Genomic DNA, 27,586 nt, shown 5'->3' with positions numbered 1-27,586 from the left:
AGCTGCAGGTCACACTCATCTGACAGCGTGGAAACTGCAGCTCTCTGACCGACGGTAATAATCTTACCACCAATCAAAGCCAGTGTTTGCCTCGCAGTTATGCAGATGACAGCGTGGCAAACAATGGATGTTCGGGCTCCTCATTCATTTGAAACTTTTTTTTAACTGTTCGGCCGAACCAAGCGGATCTGAACATCTAGTTGTCACAAAAATGGTACTTTAATGTCCAAAACACGCTAAAAAGTAAGTAAGTAAATGTAAAATAAGTCAATTATATAAAACCCATTTAATATAATTCTTAATTATTATTTACATGGAAGAGGCATCCAATCCCAAAAATAATTGATGGAAGTCATGTCAGCCGTTCATGACAGCATACTGACCACAATTAGCCAACATTAAAGGAGCAGCAAATGCCTCTAAATGCCATTGGTGTCAATAAGCCACGTGGTTACACTATTTATCCTGGAGCTTAGCATCTCACCCTCTATTCAATTATATACATGTGTGCTGGAAGATGTTGCAGTGTTGGATTGAGAAACCCAAAAGAAGAAGAATAGACAAGACTTGTCTACCACTGCTCCTGACTTGCTTAAGCCTGCACTTGTCATGGTCACTGTGTGTCTGGGCGCAGGTGTTACCGCAAGGCGAACCCATAACACACGTGACCCTGGATACAGCGCCTCCAGTGGGGCGAATTTAAATAATACATGCAGATGGATACACCGCCTCCACCAGGCGAATGTAGGTATTACACGTTAATAAACATTCTGGAAACCCCGCCTCCAGTACGGCGAATTTAAATAATAAGGGGGACCTGGGAAACATTAACAGTGGTGGGCCCTGCGATAGGGAAAAGGGAATTGGAGACCTCCTGAGCTCCCCTGAGCCAGTGTCCCTGCACTCCTAGCATTCCCTATGCCGGTTTCGAACCGGGCGCCGGACGCGTACCTCAACGCCCTAGCTCGCCCTGACACTAAACCCTCACTAGGGAATAGGTCGGTGCGGAAACTAATCCCACCACTGCACTAATAACACACATGAGGGAAAGAGACAATACAGGGGGACACCACTTAGCTTTATGCTCTGTGCTTATGCTCCTGCAACAGAGCCCTCCACCTGCGTGCGTCTTCTCCACCCGGATCCATCACCATAACAGGATCCTGCACCATAGTGCTGCCTAGGAGCAGAGTCCACCACCAGTTGCTGCAGCTTAATAACAGAGTTCCAAGGATGAGTTCAGCTTCTGCCACGAAGTCAAGCATGCTTGAGTCCAGCTCAGCAGCCAAGTCCCACATGGTGAGTGCCACTCTCCATAGTAGCCACTCCACCAGACCATGCAGACACTTCCCGCTGACACCATCACTGCGACTCCACCACGCCATGCCAGCCCTTCGTCCAGACACCATCGCTGACACACGTCCCCCCTGGCTAAGCTGCGCAGGACTCCTCCTCAGCTCCATCCTTTCACCAGGCTCTCACAAACTCAGAATAAATGAATCAGTATCACCAGCAGTGATTGCACACCCTGAGACTCCTTTATAGAGCCCCACACCTGATTCCTAATTACGTGCACATTAACTGAAACCTAAGGTGTGATACCACTAACCACCACTGGGGACAGTCAAATCACCTTGGCAACTTGCCAAAAGGATAAAAAGTTCACACAGTGCTTTTAAAACTGTCAAATCACTTCAGATCATGACAGCACTGCTCCAGATGATTGACAGGTTTGTCAATCACCTGAAGCCAGCAAGGTGTCACAATGGATTTATTAGGTCTCTACTAGTGATGAACGAGTGTGTTCGTTACTCGAGTTTTCCGAGCATGCTCAGGTGTTCTCTGAGTATCATGGGCGTGCTCGTAAATTAAGTTTTAGTCCCCCGCAGCTGCAAGATTTGCGGCTGCTGGACAGCCTGAATACATGTGGGGATTACCTGTTAGTTAGGAAATCCCCACATGTATTCAGGCTGTCTAGCAGCTGCAAATATGCAGCTGTGGGGACTAAAACTTAATTCACGAACATGCTCAAAATACTCGAAGAACACCCGAGCATGCTCGGAAAACTCGAGTAACGAACACACTCGCTCATCACTAGTCTCTATCTATAGTCTCCGACTTATCAAAATAAATATAGGTAATATAATTAGTCTTTTTGTTCCAGGAAAGCATCCCAGCCGTGATCTTTACTCCAATTAAAGACTCTGTAACTTCACCTTCAGTAATAACACCGCAGAAGATCTCCGATGTGCCAGTTTGGCAGCTTGGACGTAATGTTCCTTTGTGCCTATTCTCTACTGATATTTCCAAACTGTCCATACGTAGCAGTCAAATGGAAGAGAGAAAAGAACAGAGGTCACCATGTCAGACCTGCTGCCCACAGGTGAGTCTACAGAAGCTTTATGATATTAGAGTGACACATATAGAATGGTGTATTCATAAACTCACAGTGCAATCTTTCCAAGATCATCCATCACTGGTCTGCTACAGGAGTTTTATCATACAAAAGTGTAAAATCTGTGGTGTGGTTATGTGGAAATACCCTAGACTAGCCCTGAGTGCCTCCCAACACCTTTCTCCATTGTTGGGTCTTCAGGGGAGGATATGTGCACGCAGCTAAACAGTGTGTGGGCTTAATAGCCACTGCCCACTGATAGTTCTGTCACAGAAAAGTTGATATGGCCGACACCTGTTTTCAACCAAAACACAAGGAGTATGAATAATGCACTGGCTGAACATTTGCCACCAGGAATGTTTTACTCAGAAACCCTTTGACTGCACACAATTGGGGAGAGGTCTGTTGGGCAACTGGAATGAAGCATGGAGAAACCGACCGGTGACAAACCTCACATTGGACCATTCCTCGTAGGTCACTTCCTGCGGCGCTTCCTGTGGCGCCGACGAGCGACGCGTGGCGCTGGGCGGGAGGACGCAGGATCGCCGAGTCTGACAGGTAAGTAGCGATCCCCGTCCCCAGCGATGTCGCTAGTGAGATCTGCCTGTGTGGCAGCTCACTAGCGACCACTTAGCGATGCACCAGCGATCCTGACCGCGTCATATCGCTAGTCGGGATCGCTGATGCATCGCTAGGTGTAACGGTACCCTAAGTCAGCAGAAACTGATAGTCCCCAGCCAGTTTATAAAGTATGTTTACAATGAAATGGTAGATACACATTGTAGGGAAACGGAGCATGCCAGACTATAGGGTGATACCGTTATAAAAAAGATATATTAGATCCAAGTAATGTGCTCACCTGAGACAGTTGTGCAGGCACAACTCCTGTGGAAGCTCAATTACGGTTGCTGCTCCTCCCGTGGCTTGGGGATGAACTCCACCAGGAAAAGACAAATCATGGTTTTAAGCTGCGCTAACCAAAATGATTGGATCCTTGATCCAATAATATAGAAGCGTTTCTTATTCCACAACACGTTTCTGACGAGTGTCTTCCTGAAGTACAAAAAACAACTGTATTATGATTCATCATTTCAGGATGAAAAAAATAACCGGCTGCAATGTCTGATTTATGTTGCCAGTGGTCGAGGCCGCATAAATCTGACGACATGTCCACTTCAAATCTTCAAAACAAAATTAGGTAATAGGTAGTTTCTTTGTTCCAGGAAATAATTCCAGCAATGATCTTTACTCCAGTGAAACATCCGGTAACTTCACCTTCAATAATAACACCAGCGAAGATTTCTGATGTGTCATTTCAGAAGCCACAGAAGGTTTCAAGTAATGTTCTTATTGTGCCTGATATTTCCAAACTGTCCTTACACAGTAATCAAAGGGAAGGGGGAAAAGAACAGAGGTCGCCATCACAAACCTGTCACCCTCAGGTGAGTCAACTCAACCTTAGTGGAGCTCTGTGATATTAGAATGACACATATTGAATTGTGTATTTATATGTCTCCAGTGTAAGGTTTCCAAGCTCGACCATCACTGATCTGCTACAGGAGTTTCATCAAATTAAAATGGCATATTTTCTATAATGGCACAGTCATCTAATGGTAGTCCTCCCCCAAATATAAATGAATGGGGGGGGTGTCATGGGAACACAGACCCTATTTTAATTATCCTGTCATTTTGGGGTTGTTTTTAATATGAGTTTAAAATGGTTTACTGATGTTCAAACTGAGATCAAAAGGTCATTCTGGTAAGCTGTGAGGTCACAAGCAGGTTCATTCCAGTTATTTCCAGCTGTTCTTGGCGCACTTTTTATGGAATATGATTGGCTGTTTCATAAAAGACCGGGAAGATTTTTGGTATAAAAAGTCTACTTTAGACCAGTTATTCCATTCACCTCAGAAGAAGAAAGAAGATCCCACCCTCCCTCCCCCTTTTTATGTTTCCTTCGTTGTTTTGAATTTTTATTTGAGGGAAATTCGTCCAGCTATCTGTGTGGATTGGTTTATTACATCATTAACTTATTGCTATTTCGGGCATTAATTTATTAAAATATTATAAAGTCTATTATGGTTACCCTAAATAAACACCACGGCCATTATTCTTCCACAATTCTGTGTTCAGTGTTTTATTTCATATATACAGTATTTATGGGTTTTGTGTTACCATGAAGGGAAACAGGGAATTCATTCAAGAACTTCCACCACCACTACTTGATTTCTGTCAGCTTCCCCATAAGACTCATAGCTAACGTCAACACCGAACCTGTCCATGGTTGTGTTTGTTATTGCACCTCAAACTCCACGTCTTCTGCATCATATCGGCATCATAGATGCCAATACAGTTGAAAGCAGTGAAGGAGGAGAGAACGTCAGGTGATGCTGCCTTCCCCATCATTCCCCTCTGCTTCTGTCTCAGTGGTAGAGCGATGACGTCACTTCATTGTGCACCACGCTGTGCCAACAGTGGAGCAGATGAGATGCGCTGCAGAAGCCACAGCAGCTGGGGGAATGGGGAAAAGGTAAGTATTAACGGCCTGAACTCAGCGCATGTAAATGCTATCTGTGTGATTGTATAATATGTGAACATTTGGGGCCCCACTTTAAACTTTTGCCCAGAGTCACACATTGTCTAAAGCCGGCCCTTCTTGCTACATCCTTCAAAATACCTTCAAAAGGGTTATCTAATGTCTGAAGAAAACAGGAGTAAAACAAAAAATATATTAATCACAACTTTCCTCAAGTGATCCAACACTGATTCTCCATTGAGCCTCCTGGCCTTTGTTAATCACTGCAGCCAACCATTGGCTGCAGTGGTCACGTGCTGTACTGCAGACGTTATGGCTCCTACTGGTCATGCCAGTAAAGTACAGTACTGACTGTTTGTGACCACTGTTTGACTGTTTTTTATTAATTTGTTTTGTTTGGATAGCCATCTAAATTGGCCATACACATGACAAGAATTTGGAGACAGACAGATCCGTTCTGGCTGAATGAACTTGTTCTTATTGTCCTAGAAAAGTTTTTGAAGAACCTTAAAGTAAAATTGTTCTCTCTCACAGTATGTCATCACTCAGCATTCCATCACCTAAAAGCTTTATTTATCCTCTCCACCTTGTCATTGAGAAAACAGAGAAAAGAGTATGTTCTCACATACCCTGTCAGCAGGGTATTTGGGAGCTTGAGGAGGTCACCATTTGTAAAGCCATTTTTTCTGTTGATCCCACACACTGAAGTAATGTGACAAGTAGATATGTAGAATTTATAAGATCACACAACTGTAATAAAGTTTTCCATTGTTATTTCATATTTTACAGACTGTGCCACACATGACCGCTCACTCCAAGATTCAGGTAGTGCCGAAGACTGAAAAAGTGTCAGACACTCCATGCACAAACTATACGGTAACGATGTACAATGCACAATAATGGTGCATTATTTTAGTGAAAATATTTAGTCTAGCACAAATTAATTACAAAAAATATTTCCATACTGAGCGCAATGCTTGTCCACAGGTTATTTATTATTTTGCAGATCAGTCCCATTCACTGAGCTCACATGCAATATGTCATAGACAATATTAAGATTTCTAATGCCACTGTAGTGAAGGTGCACCCGCCCCTCTGCCTCCTTCCCTCTCACGCAGATTTCCAGTGAGGAAGAAAACAGCTGACATTTTGAATCTCCTAGACTCAGATTAGAACAATGGACATGAAGGAGCAGGAAATCTTAATTAACGTGCAGGAGCTCCTGTTAGGGCAAAAGTCAATAATAGAACTAAAGAGGATGTCTTTTGTGCATAGACAAATTAATTGAGACAGAAGAACTCTTTTCAGAGGACTGGACAGCAACATGGCAGTGCGAGGGGAATGTGTGTCACACCATTTGTCAGGATGAAGCGAAAGAGGTACCCATAGCCTACCAGAGAGGTGAGAAAATTGTACCCCGAGTCTGGCAGGATGTCGGGAAGGTGTGTTTCACGACCTTTTAGGGTTCTCGGAATCCAGGATCCCAAGTCTGTCAGGGTGGTGGGCAGGTGTGTCCCACAGCCTGTCAGACAAATAAGAAAATGCTATCCCTCAGAAAGACAGCCTATCTAGCCACTGTCATACGTGTCTGGAGAGTCAAGAATGCAGGTAGCACCCTGCCTTCTGGACTGTTATCATCTAGCAGGATAACGTTACTAGTGACTGACCCAAAATAGGTCCCAGAGGGTTCCTGTGAGCTTGATGCCTAAGGGTCACTTCTGGCTACCTCTAGCCATGAGTCTCAGATCTGTTTGGTGGTGCTGAGTAACCTCCTGGAGAAGCCCTAGCCGCTGTCACCCATGACCTCAGAGCCTAGAATGCAGGTAGCACCCTGCCTTCTGGACCTTCATCATCCAGCAGGATAACAGGGCCATTGATTGACCCAGAACAGGTCCCAGAGGGTTCCTGTAAGGTTGATGCCCTAGCATCTCTTCTGGCTACCCCTAGTAAGGAGTCTCAGATCTGTCCAGTGGCGCTGAGAAACCTTCCGGAGAACCCCATCTCCGAATCCCCGAAAGAGAGATCCAGGAAGGGTGGGCCGTAAGATAGGCCTGTGGGGCGATCTGCGAATCAGTCATCACACTACCTCAAAAAGGAGAAAGTGTCATACAAAAATATTAAGATTTCTAAAGCCAGCCCAGACTTTATGTCTCTGAAGGAAAATTATGAATATTGGAGTTTGTATAAATCTGAAAGTGGTGGGGCATACATTTTCAGCTTCAGGGCGAATAAGGGAAAACTATGCACATTTCTTCATAATTGTGACACCTGCTTATAAGCCCCAAATCAATGTTGGCCAAATAACTGACTCCAGCCATGTCATGTTTGATCTATGGGTAATGCTAAAATCCCAATAAAAATATGGCAGCGATCTCAAACTTAAGCATCATCCAGAGAGAAGTTATCAGATAAGTTGAGAATTTCATATAATCTTGAGGGGCTGAGAACAACCCACAACCCAGCCCACATGAGGTCATCAAGGAGGATGTGTGGGTGTAACTCAGGTACTGAAAAAAGGTCAAGCCAAATTTTGATCTTGGTTCCTGTAGAGAGATACACATCATGTATGCATGAATCCCGTTCGCTGAACGTCCCCAATCGAAGTGCTCTTCTTCGGCTAAATTGACCCATCTCTGTGAGCAGCATAGTAAGTTTCTTCCATTATTCCTTTTTATTTTATGTACTGTATATGCTGCATTGTTTTGAGTTTGCAGTCACTGAATCAGCGGTATATGTATATATTCAAAACATGCTCCTAATGCAATTACCAGGATAATCTTGGCAGTCCAACACCACACCACAATCTTGGCAGTTCAACTGCTCACCCCCGTGATGTGATTGTGAGGTTCCGATGGGTGACTATGGATGACAGAGGCTATATTGCTATATTATTACTATTATATAAAATAGAATATGGCGCAGTATGGGGCCACTTGACTTTAGATACAGTCTTTCTTCCAGGGTTTCAAAATATTGATTAGTAAAACACAAACAGATTCATGAAGAGCCACTTGGAGCCTTAACTACAAACTCTTCTTCCTCTTATTTCTCCTGGTGAAGAACATGGAAAGAAAAGAATATAGAACCCCCCCCCCCCACACACACACACACACACTCCAATTGTGATGCCCCGGGGCCATTTAGACCTTATCAAATGGACATCTATTATTATTATTCTTACAAACCGTCTTTCTACAAATGCACATAAAATCAATGTATAAACCATCCAAAGAAGAAAAGGAAAGTCATTCTACTGTCCTGCACCACGTCTATCGATGCAGTCCACCAGGCATCGGGATCATACACAGCTTACTATTATAAAACCACTAAGGTCAAATAATAAATTGGGAATATAATACATTTGCAATTGCTAAGGACTGAATGGCCCACAGAGCCTCACTATTTGGAGGGTATTCGCTCTGTCTTTTTTTTTTCACCCCTGTTCTTTATCTTTGTGTTTTCAGAGAAGAGGAGTTTGTAGTGAAGACTCCATATGTCCCTGGAGAAATTTGTTTGTGCTTTGCTGCTCATAATAACCCCTGGCTAAGCGAACAAATATCCGTTTTTTCACATTCACTTTTTTCCTCCCATCCTTCCAAGAGCCACGCCCATATCTTTATTTTTCCATCGACATAGCCATATGAGGGCTTGTCTTTTACGGGACAATTTTGAATGACACCATTCATAATAATGTAATGTGCTGCAAGAAAATGAAAAAAATGTTTCAATTATTGTATGGTTAAATCAACCCAAAAACCTGATTGTAAACCAGAAGTTTGTAAAAAAAACAAACAAACAAAAACAAAACATTTTTCCTTTTTCCCCCCCTTGAGACCTATAACATTTTTTTTCTGCTGACTGAACTGTGTCAAAGCTTTGTTTTTGCTCAGAAAAATGATCATTTTATTGATGCCAATTTAGAATACATTCAATGTTTTGATCGCTTTTTCATGTGTTATTTAGTGAGGTCTGGTGATAAAAAAACACACACTTCTGGCTTTTCCCTAGTACTTGCAGTATGGATTAATTAATTTTAATATTTTGATAGGTCCCGTTTTTTATGGATGCAGCAATACCAAATATGTTTCCATTTTATTTTTTTATTTTTAATGGGGAGAAATGCCAGTGATTTGAATTTTTATATTGTTTACAATTTCTTTCTAAAACTTTTTTTTTTTTTTCACTTTTTACTTTAATTTTATTCCCTTTTGGGAGACTACAACCTGTGGTGGTTTGATCGCTTCTTCAATAGACTGTAATACTAATGTTTTGCATTAAACAGTGAAAATGAAGGTCTCCTATGTATCACATGGCTGTTCATGGTTGGGATTCACAGGAGTTCCAAGGTGGCGGTCATGAGAGACTTTAGCAGGCTCTTGGCTTCCAAGGTAAACCATCAGGTGTCCGTGATTGCTCCATTTATATACTGCTGTCAGAAGTTGACGGCTGCATCGAAATGATTAATAGCAGAAATCGGAGCTTAACTTTGATGGCTGATGTTAAAGACAGATGTCGACTATGTAACACAGCTGGCACCTGCCATGTGGCAACTGTTACCACCCACCTTTCATGTCTACCATCTTTCCTCATAGACTGTAAGCTTGCGAGCAGGGCCCTCATTCCTCTTGGTATCTGTTATGATCCATGTGATTATTGTTATGCTACGGTATATTGTCTATCGTCTGTACAAGTCCCCTCTGAAATGTAAAGTGCTGCGGAAAATGTCAGCCTATAGAAATAAAATTATTATTATTATGTGTGGAGACAGCTCACCTCCTGAGCCCGCTCCCTACTTGCAGACCCCAGCGTGGACATATAAACACATCATTTTGCACAATGAGGCTAAAGAATGTTAAAACACTGGAAGAAGGACTGTGTCTAAAATAAAGTGCCCCTTACTGTGCCATATGCAAATTTATATATTGTGACTACTTTTGCCGAATGAGCCACCGCTAAAGCCACAATTGACGGAGTAGATATTTGATAATATGGATCTATTACTGTTTATTAGCATTAAATAAAAAAACTGACATTGTTTATTTCAAATTTTCAGCAATACAGCAGAAAAGTCTTCCAGCCTCCAACTGTACCTCCATCTGCACCATATAAAATAAATACTAAAGAAGTGGTGACTTCTCTTTCCTCAGCCACTAAGGTAAGACTTGATAAGAAAGGGTATAATGACATTTAGAAGTATGTGCATGTTCATTCACTAAAACCAGGGGAAGAGTCTTGAGGAGATCATTTGCATATTCCCAGTGCCTTCTGGGATAAGTGAAGAGTCTCCGCGAGCTCAACGATCACTGGGTTTTGGCCGTTGCAGCTGAAAAGAGGAAATCGGAAAACCAGGGGAAGAGTCTTGAGGAGATCATTTGCGTATTCCCAGTGCCTTCTGGGATAAGTGAAGAGTCTCCGCGAGCTCAACGATCACTGGGTTTTGGCCGTTGCAGCTGAAAAGAGGAAATCGGAAAACCAGGGGAAGAGTCTTGAGGAGATCATTTGCATATTCCCAGTGCCTTCTGGGATAAGTGAAGAGTCTCCGCGAGCTCAGCGATCACTGGGTTTTGGCCGTTGCAGCTGGAAATTGGAAAAAAAAGGAAATCGGAATTTTGGCTCATCTTTCATCGTTTTTAAGAAATCTCAAGATGGAAGAGGCCAGGAGCCATTTGGTGAGCTGCATTTCTTGCTACATGTTCACAGATTTACCAGTGGAAAAGCCAAACTTCGCATGCCACAAATGCAAGCTTGTGTCCCTGTTGGAGGAAAAGTTGCAAAATCTCGAAGAGAGGTTAGCTACGTTGAAGATCATTAAGGAAGGTGAAGAGTTCTTGGACAGAGCAGAATTATCTCTTCATGTTACAGAAAGAGAAGAAATTCGAAGTGCACCTGAAGAAACAGAGGAATGGAGACATGTGACCCAGAGAAGCAGGAGGATCAGGAGGCAGTCAGCACCCATACTGCTCAGAAACCAGTACCAGGCTCTCACGCAGGAAAACGATGAAGAAATACATCAGGACTTTTCCAACAAACAGCAACCTTGTACGCCTTCAGAGTCCTCCTGGATGGAGAAAGAAAAATGTTGTGAAGAAGAAACGGAGAGTGGTGGTCATGGGGGATTCCCTGTTGAGAGGAACAGAGGCCGCTATCTGCAGACCGCATTTAACTTCAAGAGAAATGTGCTGTCTTCCAGGTGCAAAAATTAAAGATGTGTCTGACAGGATATCAGGACTCTTCAGACCTACAGATGACTACCCATTCCTGCTACTACATGTGGGGACAAATGACACCGCAAGAAACGACCTGGAAACCATCTGCAGAGACTTTGAAGACTTAGGCAAGAAAGTGAAAGAACTGGGAGCACAGGTGGTCTTCTCTTCCATCCTCCCAGTGGATGGCCATGGAGCAAGGAGGTGGAATAAGATTCTGCAGGTGAACAACTGGCTACGTCGATGGTGCCGTCAGCAACGATTTGGATTTCTGGATCACGGAGTGAACTACTTATACGATGGACTACTTGCTAGAGATGGGGTGCACCTTACGAAGACTGGAAAGCATGTATTTGGAAGTCGCCTTGCTACACTTGTAAGGAGAGCTTTAAACTAGAACAACATGGGAAGGGAAGCAAAAGACCAGAAAAAGCCATACACCTGACAAATGCTATTGAGAACTCTGCTATTAGAAGTGGAAAGGAAGAACAAAGATGAAAGAATCTAATTAATAAAAATATTGGAGAAAGAGAAACCAATCACAAACTAAAATGTTTCTATACTAATGCACAAAGCATGGGCAACAAACAAGGAGAGTTGGAACTACTAACACAGGAAAAGAAATATGATGTCATTGGAATCACTGAAACTTGGTGGGACAATACACATGATTGGAATACAAGACTAGAAGGATACAACTTATTTGCAAGAAACAGACTTGATAAACGAGGAGGGGGTGTTGCATTGTATGTTAGAAACGTGTATATCTGCACAGAGATTGAAGCTTCAGAGACTGGGAGTTTTGTGGAAACTGTTTGGGTAAGAATACAAGGACAGAACAATGGAAAGGACACCATTGTAGGCATTTACTACAGGCCGCCTGTGCAAGCTGAAGATATGGATGAACTCTTTATGCATCAAATGGCCAAGTTCTCCAAAAAATATGACATAGTTGTCATGGGAGATTTCAACTATCCAGACATTTGTTGGGAATCTCTCTCAGGCAAAACTAACAGGTCAAGGAAATTCTTATCCTCTCTTGCTGACAACTTTATCTTCCAAAAGGTAGGGGAGAAAACAAGGGGAACTGCTACCTTGGATCTAATCCTTATAAACAGGGAGGAAATGGTTGAGGAGGTAAAAGTGGCTGGGACCCTAGGAGGTAGCGACCATGCTATTTTAGAATTTTGGATAACTAGAGGCGGAAGACATGTGAAGACTCAGACGTCAAGGTTAGATTTCAGAAAGGCAGATTTTAAGGGATTCAGAAAGAGAATTGGAGGGATCCAATGGCTGGATATCCTTAAAGACAAAAATGTCCAGGAAGGATGGGAAATCTTGAAAAATGAAATTCTCAAAGCACAGTTGTTAACAATTCCGAAAAGAGGGAAGAATAGGAAGCATTTAAGGAAACCAGGATGGATGAACACAGAACTTAAGCACATGCTAAAAAGAAAGAAAAAAATGTTTATAAAATGGAAAGAGGGAGGCATATCTAAAGAAGAATATAATGCTATCTGCAGAACCTGCAGGGCACAAATCAGATTATCTAAAGCTGAAAATGAATTGAGGCTTGCAAGAGATGTCAAAAGCAATAATAAAGGATTTTGGGGATATGTCAAAAGTAAAAGAAAAGTCAAAGATGCTATAGGATTTTTACAGGATGAAAATGATGAAATGGTAAGACAGGATGTTGAGAAGGCTGAACTTTTAAATTCCTATTTTGCATCTGTTTTCTCTCAGAAAGGAAATGTAACATCAACTGTTATTCACTGTCCTATTAAGGGAATAGAAGAATCCAGGATATCTATAAACAGAAAGATAGTGAGGAAACACTTAGCTAACCTAAATGAATTCAAGTCTCCAGGTCCAGATGAATTACACCCCAGAGTACTGAAGGAGATAGCAGAAGAAATTTTTGAACCCCTCTCCATAATCTTTGAAAATTCTTGGAGAACAGGAGAAGTGCCAGAAGACTGGAGAAGAGCAAATGTTGTTCCTATCTTCAAAAAGGGGAAGAAGGTGGACCCAGGCAACTATAGGCCGGTGAGTCTGACTTCTATACCAGGAAAGATCTTTGAACAAATTATTAAACAACATGTATGTCAATACCTGGATAAGAATGAAGTGATTAAACAGAGTCAGCATGGGTTTGTAACTAATAAGTCATGTCAGACTAACTTAATTTCCTTCTATGACGGTATCACTGATTGGGTGGATCAAGGAAATGCTGTAGATATAGTATATCTTGACTTCAGCAAAGCATTTGACAAAGTCTCTCATACAATCCTTATTGAAAAAATGACTAAGTATGGAATGGACAAGGCAACTGTTAGGTGGATTCATAACTGGCTTAGTGATCGGACCCAAAGAGTGGTCGTAAATGGCTGCACATCCAGTTGGAAGAATGTCTCAAGTGGGGTACCACAGGGCTCTGTCCTGGGCCCTGTATTGGTCAACATCTTTATCAACGATTTAGATGAAGGAATTGAGGGTAAACTGATTAAATTTGCAGATGACACAAAGCTAGGAGGGATAGCTAATACTAGAGAAGAGAGAGAGGATTCAAAAAGATTTAAATAAACTGGAGAAGTGGGCAGCAACTAACAGAATGGTTTTTAACAGGGAGAAATGCAAAGTACTACATCTGGGCAATAAAAATGAAAAAAGCATATATAGAATGGGAGGAATAGGGCTAAGCAACAGCACATGTGAAAAAGACTTGGGTATACTAATAGATCACAGACTGAATATGAGTCAACAGTGTGATGCAGCAGCAAAAAAGGCAAATGCAATTCTAGGATGTATTAACAGAAGCATACAGTCTAGATCACGTGAAGTCATTATTTCCCTCTACTCCTCTTTGGTCAGACCTCATCTGGAATATTGTGTCCAGTTTTGGGCACCACATTTTAAAAAAGACATCAACAAACTGGAGCAAGTTCAGAAAAGAGCGACCAGAATGGTGACCGGTCTGCAAACCCTGTCTTATGAGGAAAGGTTGCAGGATTTGGGAATGTTTAGTTTGCAAAAGAGAAGACTGAGAGGAGACTTAATAGCTGTCTACAAGTATCTAAAGGGCTGTCACATTGTAGAAGGATCAACTTTATTCTCATTTGCACAAGGAAAGACTAGAAGCAATGGGATGAAACTGAATGGGAGGAGACACAGATTAGATATTAGAAAAAACTTTTTGACAGTTAGAGTGATCAATGAGTGGAACAAGCTGCCACGAGAAGTGGTGAGTTCTCCTTCAATGGAAGTCTTCAAACAGAGGCTGGACAGACATCTTCTATGATTCTAATTTGTCCATGTTTTATAAGAAAATCTAATCTAACAATCTTGAGGATCAAACAACTAGGACAAAAACTGTAGTACATTTTAAAGACGACCTGACAACTGTTCTCATATCTCTTTTTCAGTAAAAACTTGTATTGCCCATTGTGGAGCACATTTTCTTAGAACTCTGTGTTTTGATGTTCCTCTGTTGTTCCTGCTACAAATCCATAAGTGAATTGACAATTGAATCTAACATTACAGTCCAATACCAGTAACTGATAAGACAGTCTTAAGTCCCCTTCACACATAGCGAGATCGCCTTCATAGCGAGAAGTGTCATGTGACACTTACCTCTGACCCGGCTCCCCGCTGGATATCGCTGATCGCTTGAGAACGGGATGGTCCATTTCTCGTCGTCGGCTACCTGCTGGTGCCGACGAGCGACTCCATGGACGCGGGCGGAAGACGTCACCCTCGCTGCGTGTGACAGGTAGGTGACGACCGCCGACCGCTGCTGCATCGCTGGTGAGATCTGCCTGTTTGGCAGCTCACTAGCGACCATTTAGCGATGCACCAGTGATCCTGACCGGGTCGTATTGTTGTCGGGATCGCTGGTGCATCGCTAAATGTAACGGGACCTTTAGAGTTTGTAGGAACAAATCCTGTGGACAATTTTCAGAAAAGGTTTTCTGTCTCTAAATGTAAATAAACATATTCTTAATAAAGGGATATTTAGAACTTAGTAAATTAAGTTTGAATCATGGTATAATAAAAAATCCCCTGTTAGTTCTTTTTCAATTCCTTGCAGGTTTTCACAATCTCTGCTAGTAAACAATTAATGGAAGCATTCACTGGATACTTTGTGTTGGGCACACAAGTGCACACCTCATGATACTTGACTTAAGCCAAACTTTTATCATGTCACCAATTAAGATTCTGATTCAATGACTGCAAGCAGATAGCTTAAAAACTGTGATATTGATATATAAAGTATGGTACAAAATTAAGAACTTGTAATCGGACACAAGACACGGTGGATGGGAAAACTTTTTCGAGTAAATAAGTGAAAATCATTATTAATAGGTTTGAATAAAAAACTGCCTGAAGTAAATTAATTGTCCTCCCATAGTATACTCAATGAACCTACAGCATAAGAATAGACACCCAATGGATAGATGTTCCACCATGTGTAGGTCAGCATAGCTAGGGGCAAATTTGGTGCCCATGATGGTCCCCCATTTTAAGGTATAAATTTGTGTTATATACAAATTATTTTTGTTTCAGAACATATTTAATTGAAACCTATAGAATTAAATTTTATTTCTGAAAATGTGTCTTTTTTAAATGGGTAAGAAGTGGTTTCTTACAAATGTGTCTAGTTAGCTTTAGACAGATTATCAGTAAGACCAGTATGTCAAAATATGATAGGTCTTTCCAGTAGGAGACAGCAAGCTTAAGACTTTCTTAAGAGGGTAATCTTCTGTGTCATTGAAAAATTGTATACTTCTCATGTTGGTTGGTATTGTCTAGTATATCAATTCCTTTTCCTGTATCTGCAATTTGTATTGTAACAGAAAAAGGGAGGTTGTTATGCTGGACATGCCTCCTATCATGACAATCCTACACTTTTATTTTGTGAGATAAAACCACATTGTGTATGTACAGTGGGTACGGAAAGTATTCAGACCCCTTTACATTTTTCACTCTCTTTCATTGCAGCCATTTGGTAAATTAAAAAAAAGTTTTTTTTTCTCATTAATGTACACTCTGCACCCCATCTTGATGGGGAAAAAAACAGAAATATATAAATTTTTCCAAATGTATTAAAAAAGAAAAACTTGAAATATCACATGGTCATTAGTATTCAGACCCTTTGGTCAGACACTCATATTTAAGTCACATGCTGTCCATTTCCTTGTGATCCTCCTTGAGATGGTTCTACTCCTTCATTGGAGTCCAACTGTGTTTAATTAAACTGATAGGACTTGATTTTTAAAGATACACACCTGTCTCTGTAAGACCTCACAGCTCACAGTGCATGTCAGACCAAATGAGAATCATGAGGTCAAAGAAACTGGCCAAAGAGCTCAGAGACAGAATTGTGGCAAGGCACAGATCTAGCCAAGGTTACAAAAGAATTTCTGCAGTACTCAAGGTTCCTAAGAGCACAGTGGCCTCCATAATCCTTAAATCGAAGAAGTTTGTGACCACCAGACATCTTTCTAGTCCAGCCAAACAGAGCCTTCGTGGGAGAGAAGCCTTTGTGAGAGGTGTAGAGTGCTCCACAGATACAGCAGGGAGATGGGAGAAAGTTCCACAAAGTCAACTATCACTGCAGTCCTCCACCATTCAGGCCTTTGTGGCCCAATGGAAGCCTCTCCTCAGTGCCAGATATATGAAAGCCTGCATAGAGTTTGCTAAAAACCTTATGAATGACTACCAGACTGAGAAATAAGATTCTCTGGTCTGATGAGACAAAGACAGAACTTTTTGGTGATAATTCTAAGCGGTATGTGTGGAGGCACTGCTCATCACCTGCCCAATACAATCCCAACAGTGAAACATGGTGGTGGCAGCATCATGCTATGGGGGTGTTTTTCAGCTGCAGGGACATGACGACTGGTTGCTATTGAAGGAAACATGAATGCGGCCAAGTACAGAAATATCCTGGCTGAAAACCTCTTCCAGAGAGCTCTGGACCTCAGACTTGGCCAATGGTTCACCTTCCAACAAGACAATGACCCTAAGCACACAGCTAAAATAACAAAGGAGAGGCTCCAGAACAACTCTGTGACCATTCTTGACTGACCCAGCCAGAGCCCTGACCTAAACCCAATTGAGCATTTCTGGAGAGACCTGAAAATGGCTGTGCACCAACATTTGCCATCCAACCTAATGGAACTGGAGAGGATCTGCAAGGAAGAATTGTAGAGGATCCCCAAATACAGGTGTGAAAAACTTCTTGCATTATTCCCAAGAATACTCATGCCTGTACTATCTCAAAAGGTGCTTCTACTCAATACTGAGCCTAAAGGGTCTGAATACTTATAACCATGTGATATTTCAGTTTTTCATTTTTAATACATTTTCAAAAATTTCTCAGTTTCTGGGTTTTTTCAGTCAAGGTGGGGTGCAGAGTGTACATTAACGAGAAAAAAATGAACTTTTTTGAACTTACCAAATGGCTGCAATGAAACAAAGAGTGAAAAAGGGGTCTGAATACTTTCCGAACCCACTGTAGATAGGAATAATTTGTGGATGTCTCCCACGCTGCTGTATGAAGAAGTTGTGAAATCTCAGTGAATCATTATTTATTTATTGAATAAAAACCACTTGAATGAATTATTCCTATCTTCATGCTTTTGGGTTTTATGACCCATGAATCCACAGAAGCTGTACAAATGATTGTTAATATATTTTAATCATAAATCATTTTAGTAGAATCTGATTAAAAACTTTAATTGTATGTCAGATAAAACTTTGTTGCGCTACTTTCACCCTAGGATGTTACATTGTGAATGTAGCACACGGTAGTTATTTAACAAGCTACTGTCACTGCACTGCCTTTTCACATCGTAATAAAACATGTAAGCGCCCATAAGGACATGAAAAGGGAGTACATTTTTGACCCGGAACATGATCCTGTGGCTTACGGCGCTCATTCTGTTACTCCAGTGACCCCTGCAATGCAATCTCAGAAAGCCGATGGTTGTTGCAGCATCCAATCTCTGCTAAAGATCAAAGCCTAAGGCTACTTTCACACTTGCTTTTTTTTGCTGCGCGTTTTTCCCCGCAAAAAAACGCATGGAAAAAACGCATACAAACGCATACAAATGCTGCGTTTTTTTCAAGCATTTTTATGAGCATGCATGAAAAAAACGCAGCGTTTTTATGCGTTTGTATGTGTTTTTAGTGCGTTTTTACCGCGTTTGTGTTTTTTTCCAACATTAGTTGGCCCCTCACACTAACCCAAACCATGACTTTACTAACCCTAACCCTAATCCTGACCCTAACCATAACCCTTAACCAAACCATACTAACCCTAACCCTAAACCCCCTTAACTAACCCTAACTATAACCCAAACCCCTAAGTTCCATTGTCTAACTAATGGTCACAAAAAAACGCATACATGAGCATGGCAATGCGCACATATACGCTCCCATAGACTTATAATGGGTGTCTTGCTGTAAAAAAAACACATTGCGCGCGCATGCGTTTTTTTGAGGCAAGTCGGACGCCCAAAAAATGCAACAGGATGCATTTTGTGCGCCCGAGCGCACACCACAATAAAACGCATGCGCGGAAAAACGCATACAAACGCATGTGTATGCGCACATAAGCGCATCCCATGCAAAATATAGGAAAAAAAAGCATGCTTTTTTAGCGCTAAAATCCAGCGCAAAAAAACGCAAGTGTGAAACCAGCCTAAGAGACTGTACAATAAATATTGTAAAAGAAAAGTTGAGAAATGTTTTTAAGTGTTTAAAATGTAAAACAAAAGTAAAAATTCCTACTTTTTTAAATGAAAATGTTGTTTAATAAAAATAAACAACCAAAAAACTATACGTCTGCTCTCACCACATCCAATGGAAACTATATTTTGTCACACAAACAAATAAGCGCTTAAACAGCTTAGTTGAGCTCTCAGAACATGGCAATACAGAAAAATATATATATTTTTCAAACAGTATTTATTGTACAAAAGTAATAAAACATAGTCGGGTGGACCCACAAAATCAAGGTAACACTTAATTTGTGCATTGAATGAAAAGCATAACATTTAAAATGTCAAACAACAAAAACAACATAATTGCAGGTTTTTGGGTTTTTTTTGTTTCTTCATGCCTGCCCATCACATTCCTCATAACTTACTGTAAAGCATAAAGTGGCATAACTTACTCCATAAATCTACATACATTTCTGGTGGTGGCTCATGCTGGGTAACAGATGGGCCTAATTTATCAAAGGGAATATGTCAGTGGGTGTTTGCTATGTAACCTGAGAGTAGCATGATGTCAATCCTGAGACCCTTTTTCCAGCAATGTCACTTACTGGTCTGCATACTATCATTTTCATACAATCACAGTTTTCTCTTGCAGTTCTAGCAGAGCTCAAATGCTGAGCCCTGTATATCCACGCTCACACCACTGATTGGCAGCTGTCAGTCTACAGAAAGCTACCAATCAGTGGGGTTTCAAAGAGCAGTTGACTAGTAGGCATGAGACACCAAATCCTGTCATGATAATGTCCTGCTGATAAAACACCAATTTTATTAAAATAGCAACACACAGCCTAACAAGTGAAACATCAGCTGAACCAGGGTCATTCCCCCTATATTATGCTGTTCTTAGATTACATAGTAAAAACCTTGTAACAGATTTCTTTGAAGTGGTGCACGCTGCTTAATGAATCCGGTAAGTGTACTCCGTCGATCGCTTCATTAAGACTAGCATGCCCTGCGCCAGTCTTAATGAATTGCTCTCCATATATTTTAGAAAATGACCAAACTATATTCACAGTAGACAATCATGGAGACTACGTCATGAAGCGAGGAAATACATGTGGGAACCATGCTGTGACTTATTTTGCTATTGTTTACAGAATAAAGAACATGCATCATATATTTGGCCAGTCGACTGTGAACAGTTTGCTCGTGATTTCTATAAGTGGTTCTATACTCTGCTGAACTCCCAGCATGAATCCTCCAGACTGCAGAAGAAAGACTGGGGCCCGGATCACTTCCTGGAGAATGCGGCCCTACAACTTATTTACATGTCAGTCAAGACAAAGTACAACGGTGGCAGAAGTGCGAGTTCACGATTACTTGCACTTGTTCAAGAAGACAAACTTTCTTTTCACCCAAATATTACTAGTAAAGGTGTAAAGTGTGAGAAGTCCCCAAAAGGTGTGGTGGTGATGATGGTGAGTGGTACCGTTTTCAGGGATAACGCCTTCTTCGGCACATTTGATCAGGTCTTTGAGGTAGTTTGGAACTCTACAAGTAAAAAATGGAAAATACAATTTATTGTTCTAAACATCCAGAAAAGTTAATAAGATTTATTTTCTAGCATGAAATAGTCCTCATAAATCATATATCCACAGCCAAATGCATCATTGATAGTTTCAAATATCTCTCAAAAACACTTTTTTTCTGTCGTCGTGATCTACAATCACTTCACAAGCCTGTTGGCAGATATGCAACGGATACAGGCTTATTTGTGTGCAGGAGGAGTTTACACTTTTCTGACAGTAGATGGCGATGTTGTTACTGTTATATGCTTAGTTGAATGTAATGCATATACTTGTTGTACTTTGGTTTCATATCTTTCTCTGGTAAAAGGTCTTTTCAGACTTGCTGTTATGCTGTATTAAGAAGCTGATGCTTTTACCTCATGTTCTGTGAAGATAAAAGTTGAATTTCACCATATACTGTAATCTACTCTCACAAGTTTCTGCTGTGATCAAACTACACAACAAAGCCATCCAACTCAAAGGATTGTTGATCACATAGGTTTCCAGAAAATGTCAATTGCGAAGTATGCATAGAATGTACCTAAACCCCTTGCCTTATTTCTATCAGTTGCATCATTTTCATTTAATTGTTTTTAATTGTTGTCCCTACTAAAATGTGAGGTCCTTTGTGTTTGAGATCCTTGATGTGATTATTCCATGAGGTCTACCGTCTTGGTCATCCTTATTAACTTACCCTTTTGGCAAAGTCTGGTCCCCGTTTACTTGTCTCTTCTGTTCTATCATAGATTTGTAATTTGTCTCACATGAAATGCCTGTCACAGGTTCTGCAGGTCCTGTATCCTGCTTCACTGAGGTGGAGCAAAAAGGAAGAACAGACTTCATCTTTAATAAAGAGATCCTTATGCTACATTACAGCGAGAACAGACAAAGACTCAGAAAACCACAGTTATGGCATCCACATCCCTTACTAACCTACTTGATATTGAGGAATTTTGATTGTTTTCTTCAGTAAAGATGACCATACACAGGGGATTTAGATATGAAAAGACTAGTAATGCCCCCCCAAAGGAAATCATTTGTGTGGTGGGATATAATTGTCCTTGGCAATGATTCATCATTTTATATCTCAGATGATATTTATGTAAAAGCTATGGTTGTACCATCCGCAATTAATTAAAAGTGTAACAAGTGTTTTAGAAACATATCTTAGTTATTTAAATGGCCATTTTATATAAAAAGTCATGTTTGAAGAAAGAGATCTGGTGTTACAGAACCCCCCAGCACCCCGAATAGGAGATCTATGCCCTTAATGCAACAACCGACCAGGTGCGACCCCCTGGGCAGAGGTAAATGAGATATCCCACGTCTGACCTACCCCCACCTTTGTAAATCCCACAGCTATTGTAATGTACATCTGGCGTCTTAATTGAAGCCTGTTATCTACTGGCACGACACACATTGATAGTCCAGCCCTCTGTATGTATATATATATATTCTGAGACTGATGAGTAAAATGTTGTCACACTGGAAATACATGGAGTAGCAGTGATCTTTTATATGTTCCCATGTTACAAAGCCTTTCGAACCAGCGTCCGTCATTCAGAAGTGAGGAAAAGCAGAGTGAACCTCCTGAGAAACGGGGTGGTAATATAAGAGGTATTACAGCACAGAAGACCCCGTTACACTGGTGGCAGCAGTGGGATATCTCGTTTACCTCTGCCCAGGGGGTCGCAGCCGGTTGGTTGCTGCATTAAGGGCATACATCTCCTATTCGGGGTGCTGGGGGGTTCTAGCCAATGTCTGTAGAAATGAAAGGAAGGAACAATTATTATTATTACTATTATTTAATATAATTACAATTATTTAAACACTTGTTACAAGTAAAGTTTTAAGAAAACCTAACTAAAGCCCCCCCCACTCTAGATAGCTGAAGGTCGAACAATGGTTCACCTGATTGTTTGTATGGCAGCTATCTTGGCCAACTCCCAGAGCTCTGCCGAGCACTCCTATGAGAGAGCCACTGCCAAACATCTCTGGCGGCAACTTAAAGTTAATTTGTCACTAGATTTTTGCTACCAAATCTAAGAGCAGCTTGATTTAGGGACATAAATCATAATTCTAGCAATAGGTCACTTACTGGGCTGCTTGCTGTTGTTTTTATAAATTCATTGTTTTATCAGCAGGAGATTATCCCTAAAAGACTACTCAACCTGCTGCCAGGTAGTCCAGCCATGACCTCACCACTGAATTGCAGCTTTCTGCATGTAAAAAAAGACATTAAAAAACAACCTCAAGGCAGAGTGCCCATATGAAATATGTGGTATAAAATCACAGTCTTTAAAAGAATAGTAACACCACCATATGTGCACACGTGGACAATATAGAGAAAAAATAGGGAATAACCAAAGCACACAGAAGAAAAAAAAACGAAATATGTCCAATAGTACAATATTATATGCTTTATTGATAATACAGAAAGATATATAAAAGAAGGGGGTGGGAAAACAATAGGGCACAACACAATTATTGCAACCCAGCTGAGAAAAATAGCTACTACCAATGTATCAAAAATAAGCTTATCAACACCATAAAGGTGCCGCTACAAAGGGTAAATAAAGTGCAATAAGGAAAAGTGTTGTGTGCAGAGTAAAGTGCTAAATGGTAGCCATAGTGCAAATTGCAAAGATGATCCAAGGGGGGCCCAAAAGATACATGTCCAAATAAAAAGAGGAAGTAATGCGGACCACAATATTAATAAGATTATATGAGTATAGCCAAAATTAATGCCTCTGGATGGATTACCTTAATGTGCACACACGGAAGATGTACACTGGATGTGCCAAGCCCTGACGCGCGTTTTGGCATCAGCCTTCGTCAGAGGCTTGGCGCATCCAGGGGACGAAGGCTGACGCCAAAATAGATAAATGTTCCAGCCTGATGTTCACAGAGCCCATCTTTGACAAGGTTTTAACCTCTCTTGGGGATGAGTCTAGCGCCAACCATCTCAACTTGGCACATTGGCTTCATACAAGATGGACATCTTATTTTGCCCCAGTAAACTCCCCTAGAGCTATGTCAGTAGTGGTGACAGTTCCTCTGTAATTTATGCTTTTCTTAATATCTGTACCTATTGTTATATTTATGTCTATAAATATATCTATATTTATCATAGATTGTAAGCTTGCGAGCAGGTCCCTCATTCCTCTTGGTATTTGTTATAATCTATGTGATCATTGTTATGCTGTAATGTCTATTGTCTGTACAAATCCCCTCCGAAATGTAAAGTGCTGTGGAATATGTCGGCGCTATAGAAATAAAATTTATTATTATTATTATGTGAAGGCTCATTTATAAAAAAATGTAAAGTATCATTTCATGTCTTCTTTCAATTTGATTTATTGGCTTATCACTCAACCCCAGGGCTGCCACTAGGAATTTCGGGGCCCCATACTGGCAAAATTTTTGGGGTCCCCTTGAGACTCCGCCCAGGCTCCACCCCAGCCCCGCCCTTTACCCCTCGAACTGTCCACAGCCCCACTGCTCTCTCTTGGAAAAACTCCACTTCTCACCAATCACACATTAACAGTTCCCATCAGCAGATCAAACACATAGCCAGCAGCTCTTGTTATGGCCAAAAGATTTTTTAAATCTGCCACCACGACACGGTAGACTCTTTTGGCTGGGCCCTACTCTACTCTAACCTATTAAACATTTGCTAAAATATCCAATACAATTTAGGTATATTTTTTATTTATTTTTCAATTTTTAAAATGACTAATAATATCACATCTAAAGGGACAAATACCACCACACCATGCCCAGACACCATATTACCACCACATGATGACCAATAATGCCACATACAAGGAACAAATACAGCAACACCATGACCAGACCACATATTACCACCAGTGACAGAATAAAAGCACATACAAGGGACAAATACCACAACACCATGATCAGACCACATATTACCACACATGGTAACTGGATACTACAATACTGATCATTAATAAAAAGAACATATTACTATCACCATACAGTAAGAGCCATTATACACAGGAGATCTGTACTTAATATGTAGTGTCTGTGTACAGGTAATACAGTGATCACCAGTGACATTATATACAGGAACTCTGTATATAGTGTCAGTGTACAGGTAATACAGTGATCACCAATGACATTATACACAGGAGCTCTGTATATAGTGTCAGTATACAGGTAATACAGTGATCACCTGTGACATTATGCACAGGACCTCTGTATATAGTGCCAGTGTACAGGTAATACAGTGATAACTGGTGACATTGTACAAAGGCACTCTGTACATAGTGTATACTGTCATTGTACAGGTAACACACTGACTCACCAGTGACGACTCTAGGTGAAGTCCTTCATCTTTGCTTTTCATCTTTCATCCAGCACAGATCGCCATCACGTCTTCCAGCCAGGGCTCGTCTCTGCAGATAATAACACAGTTATCTAGAGCTCCACTTGCAGAACACATTATTTAATTTTTGTCCCAACTTCTACACTACACCAGATGAAGAAAAAAAGGTGACATAGTGTCACTCGGCACAGTAACAGAATCGCCCCCCCCATTTAAAACAGTATCCTCAAAAAATAAAATAAATACATCACTGAAGTAATAATATCCCTTAAATATCCCCTATGGTAATAATATCCCCCATCCTGGCTCCAGCCATATTTTCTCTCATCCTGCCCTCATGAGTATCCATTCTGCCCCCACATGATCTCCAGATCCTGCCCCATCTGTCTACATTGTATCCATCCTGCCCCATGATCCTGCACCATATGTCTCCCATCCTGCCTCGTGTCTCAAATTCTGCCCCCTCCTGTGTCTCACTGTCACATTTTGCCCCCTCCTGTGTCTCACTGTCACATTCTGCCCCCATGTCTCGCATTCTGCCCCTTCCTGTGTCTCACTGTCACATTCTGGCATGTCTCTCATTCTGCCCCCATGTCTCACATTCTGCCCCATGTCTCGCATTCTGCCCCCCCCATGTCTCGCATTCTGCCCCCCCATGTCTCGCATTCTGCCCCCATGTCTTGCATTTTGCCCCCATGTCTTGCATTTTGCCCCGTCTCTACATATTTGTGTGTCTCCAATCCTGCCCCGTCTCCATATTTGCCCCTGTGAGTCTCCAATCCTGCCCCCTGTCTCCATATTTGCCCCTGTGTGTCTCCAATCCAGCCCACTGTCTCCATATTTGCCCCTGTGTGTCTCCAATCCTGCCCTCTGTCTCCATATTTGCCCCTGTGTGTCTCCAATCCTGCCCCCTGTCTACATATTTGCCCCTGTGTGTCTCCAATCCTGCCCCCTGTCTACATATTTGCCCCTGTGTGTCTCCAATCCTGCCCCCGTGTCTCCATTCTGCCAGGGAAACATATTGCCCCTTTCAATAATAAAATAAAATAAAAACTTTCTTCTTACCTGACCTCGCTCCTGCGGTGAAGATGCTGTGTGAGCTGAAATGATCTGTGGTGACGTCATCGTCATGTGATCAGGGGGCGGAGCTGATCAATGCTGAAGGCCTGTGATAATGATGACGTCACCACAGGTCCTTCAGCACTTCTCTAACTTTTGGATGTTGGGCACTGTGGCGGCTCTGCTGATGTGTGTGCTGCAGGCCCGGCCGCAGCGCACACTTGGAGTCCCACCGCAGCGCACACTTGGGGCCCGCCCGGCGCACGATGACGCACAGCACTTGGGGCCCGATGACTGGCAGCACAGGAGCGGGGCCCCTGATCTGCGGGCCCCCTTCCGTACTGCTGTTCACCAGGCCCCATACAGCAGTAAGGGCTGTCATGCCCTGATGGCAGCCCTGCTCAACCCTTTAATGAAATAGGATTTTTTTGCTTTTCCACTTTCCTCCACTTGTTCCAAGAGCCCTAACTTTTTTATTTTCCTTCGACATAGCCTTATGAGGGCTTGTTTTTTTCTCGAGAGTTATAATTTTTAATAATGCTATTCATTTACCATATACTGTAAAAGAGGAAAAAAATTCAGAGTGAGGTGAAATTATGAAAGAAAACACATTTCTGCCACTGTTTTTTGGCTTTTTTTTTGCGTTCTTTCTTCAGTAAATATAACCTAGAGACATGATTCCCCAGATCAGTATGATTACGGCTGTAACAAACTTGTCCAGGTTTTAGGTTCTATTATTTTAGTGGTGGAAAAAGTAGTGAAATTAAAAAAAGGAAAAAGTTTGTTGACACCATTTCCTCAGATCAATAACGTTTTTATTTTTTTAGTCAATGGAGCTATATGACTGCTTGCTTTTTTTACCCTGAGCTGACTTTTTTGATATTTGTGTACATGTGATATTTTCATTGCTTTACAATGCATTCTTTGAGGCGGAAGTGCAACGACTGAAAAAAGGCAATTTTTTTCATTTGTTTGCATTTTATGGTTATATATGGTTTAAATACTCATTTCATAAATTGATGATTTTTTTTTTGAACACGGCAATACTAAATATATTTATTTTACTTTTTTATTTTTTAAGCCAGAAAACGGAGGGGGATGTAAACATTTATATCTTTTTCAAAACTTTTTTTTTTTCATTTTCACATCCCCCTAGGGGAATTAAACCTGCAATTTTTCAAATACTTGTACTATATTTTGCAACTCTACAGTAATGCAGTATATAGTGCTATTGCAGTTCTCCTGTAGAGGTCAGCCTGTGTCTGATCTTCATAAGAGGACCAACATGACAGTAAGGCCTCCTTCACACGTCCGTGTTGCCAGTATGTGTGGTATCGTTTTTTTTTTCACAGATACCACCCTTATCCATTATAACCAGAGATGTAGCTATGGGTTCAGCTGAAGGGGGTGAAACATCTGAGTGGGCCCCTAACCGGTAATCCTGATTACAACTATGGTGCCGCACTATAAAACAGTATCCACATTTTGCTCCTAGAAAGTACAGTAGTAATGCCCCTGTGCACCCTTGACGGTCACAATTCTCTCAGTGTACTGATAACAGTAATGCCTCTAAAGTGCCCACTTACCATCTAATAATGTCTCCTAAGTCTCTCAATGTACAGCTTCTCTTTATACATTAAGCCCACAGCTCCTCTATACACAGTATAATTGACCCACAGCTCCACTATACACAGTATGATGTTCCCACAGCTTCACTATATCCATTGTGAAGGACCCACAGCTCCAC

At 41.3% G+C, this 27,586-nt stretch overlaps 1 protein-coding gene across 1 annotated transcript; it reads left to right on the top strand.

Moving 5' to 3' along the window:
• Positions 1-1,701: 1,701 nt before the first annotated feature.
• On the top strand, positions 1,702-21,673 carry LOC141097301 (uncharacterized). The gene is made up of 6 exons (XM_073584359.1): positions 1,702-1,803; positions 2,165-2,383; positions 3,619-3,837; positions 5,721-5,807; positions 9,985-10,086; positions 20,019-21,673. The coding sequence occupies exons 1-6, from the start codon at positions 1,702-1,704 to the stop codon at positions 20,466-20,468; spliced, it is 1,179 nt and encodes a 392-aa protein (XP_073440460.1). The 3' UTR covers positions 20,469-21,673.
• Positions 21,674-27,586: the final 5,913 nt, after the last annotated feature.

Source organism: Dendrobates tinctorius, unplaced genomic scaffold (genome assembly GCF_039654945.1).
Source record: "Dendrobates tinctorius isolate UK_male_01 unplaced genomic scaffold, ASM3965494v1 ptg000084l, whole genome shotgun sequence".
NCBI lineage: Eukaryota > Metazoa > Chordata > Amphibia > Anura > Dendrobatidae > Dendrobates > Dendrobates tinctorius.
Note: the sequence above shows the minus strand (reverse complement) of the source record. Positions and strands in the feature narration are given on the sequence as shown.

Excerpts from the sequence above, each read along its gene's own strand:
- LOC141097301 (XM_073584359.1), top strand. The coding sequence starts at position 1,702 with ATGACAGCACTGCTCCAGATGATTGACAGGTTTGTCAATCACCTGAAG. Across the intron at positions 2,384-3,618 it reads GTCAGACCTGCTGCCCACAG|GAAATAATTCCAGCAATGAT; the intron begins GTGAGTCTACAG and ends TCTTTGTTCCAG. Across the intron at positions 10,087-20,018 it reads CTCTTTCCTCAGCCACTAAG|AATAAAGAACATGCATCATA; the intron begins GTAAGACTTGAT and ends TATTGTTTACAG.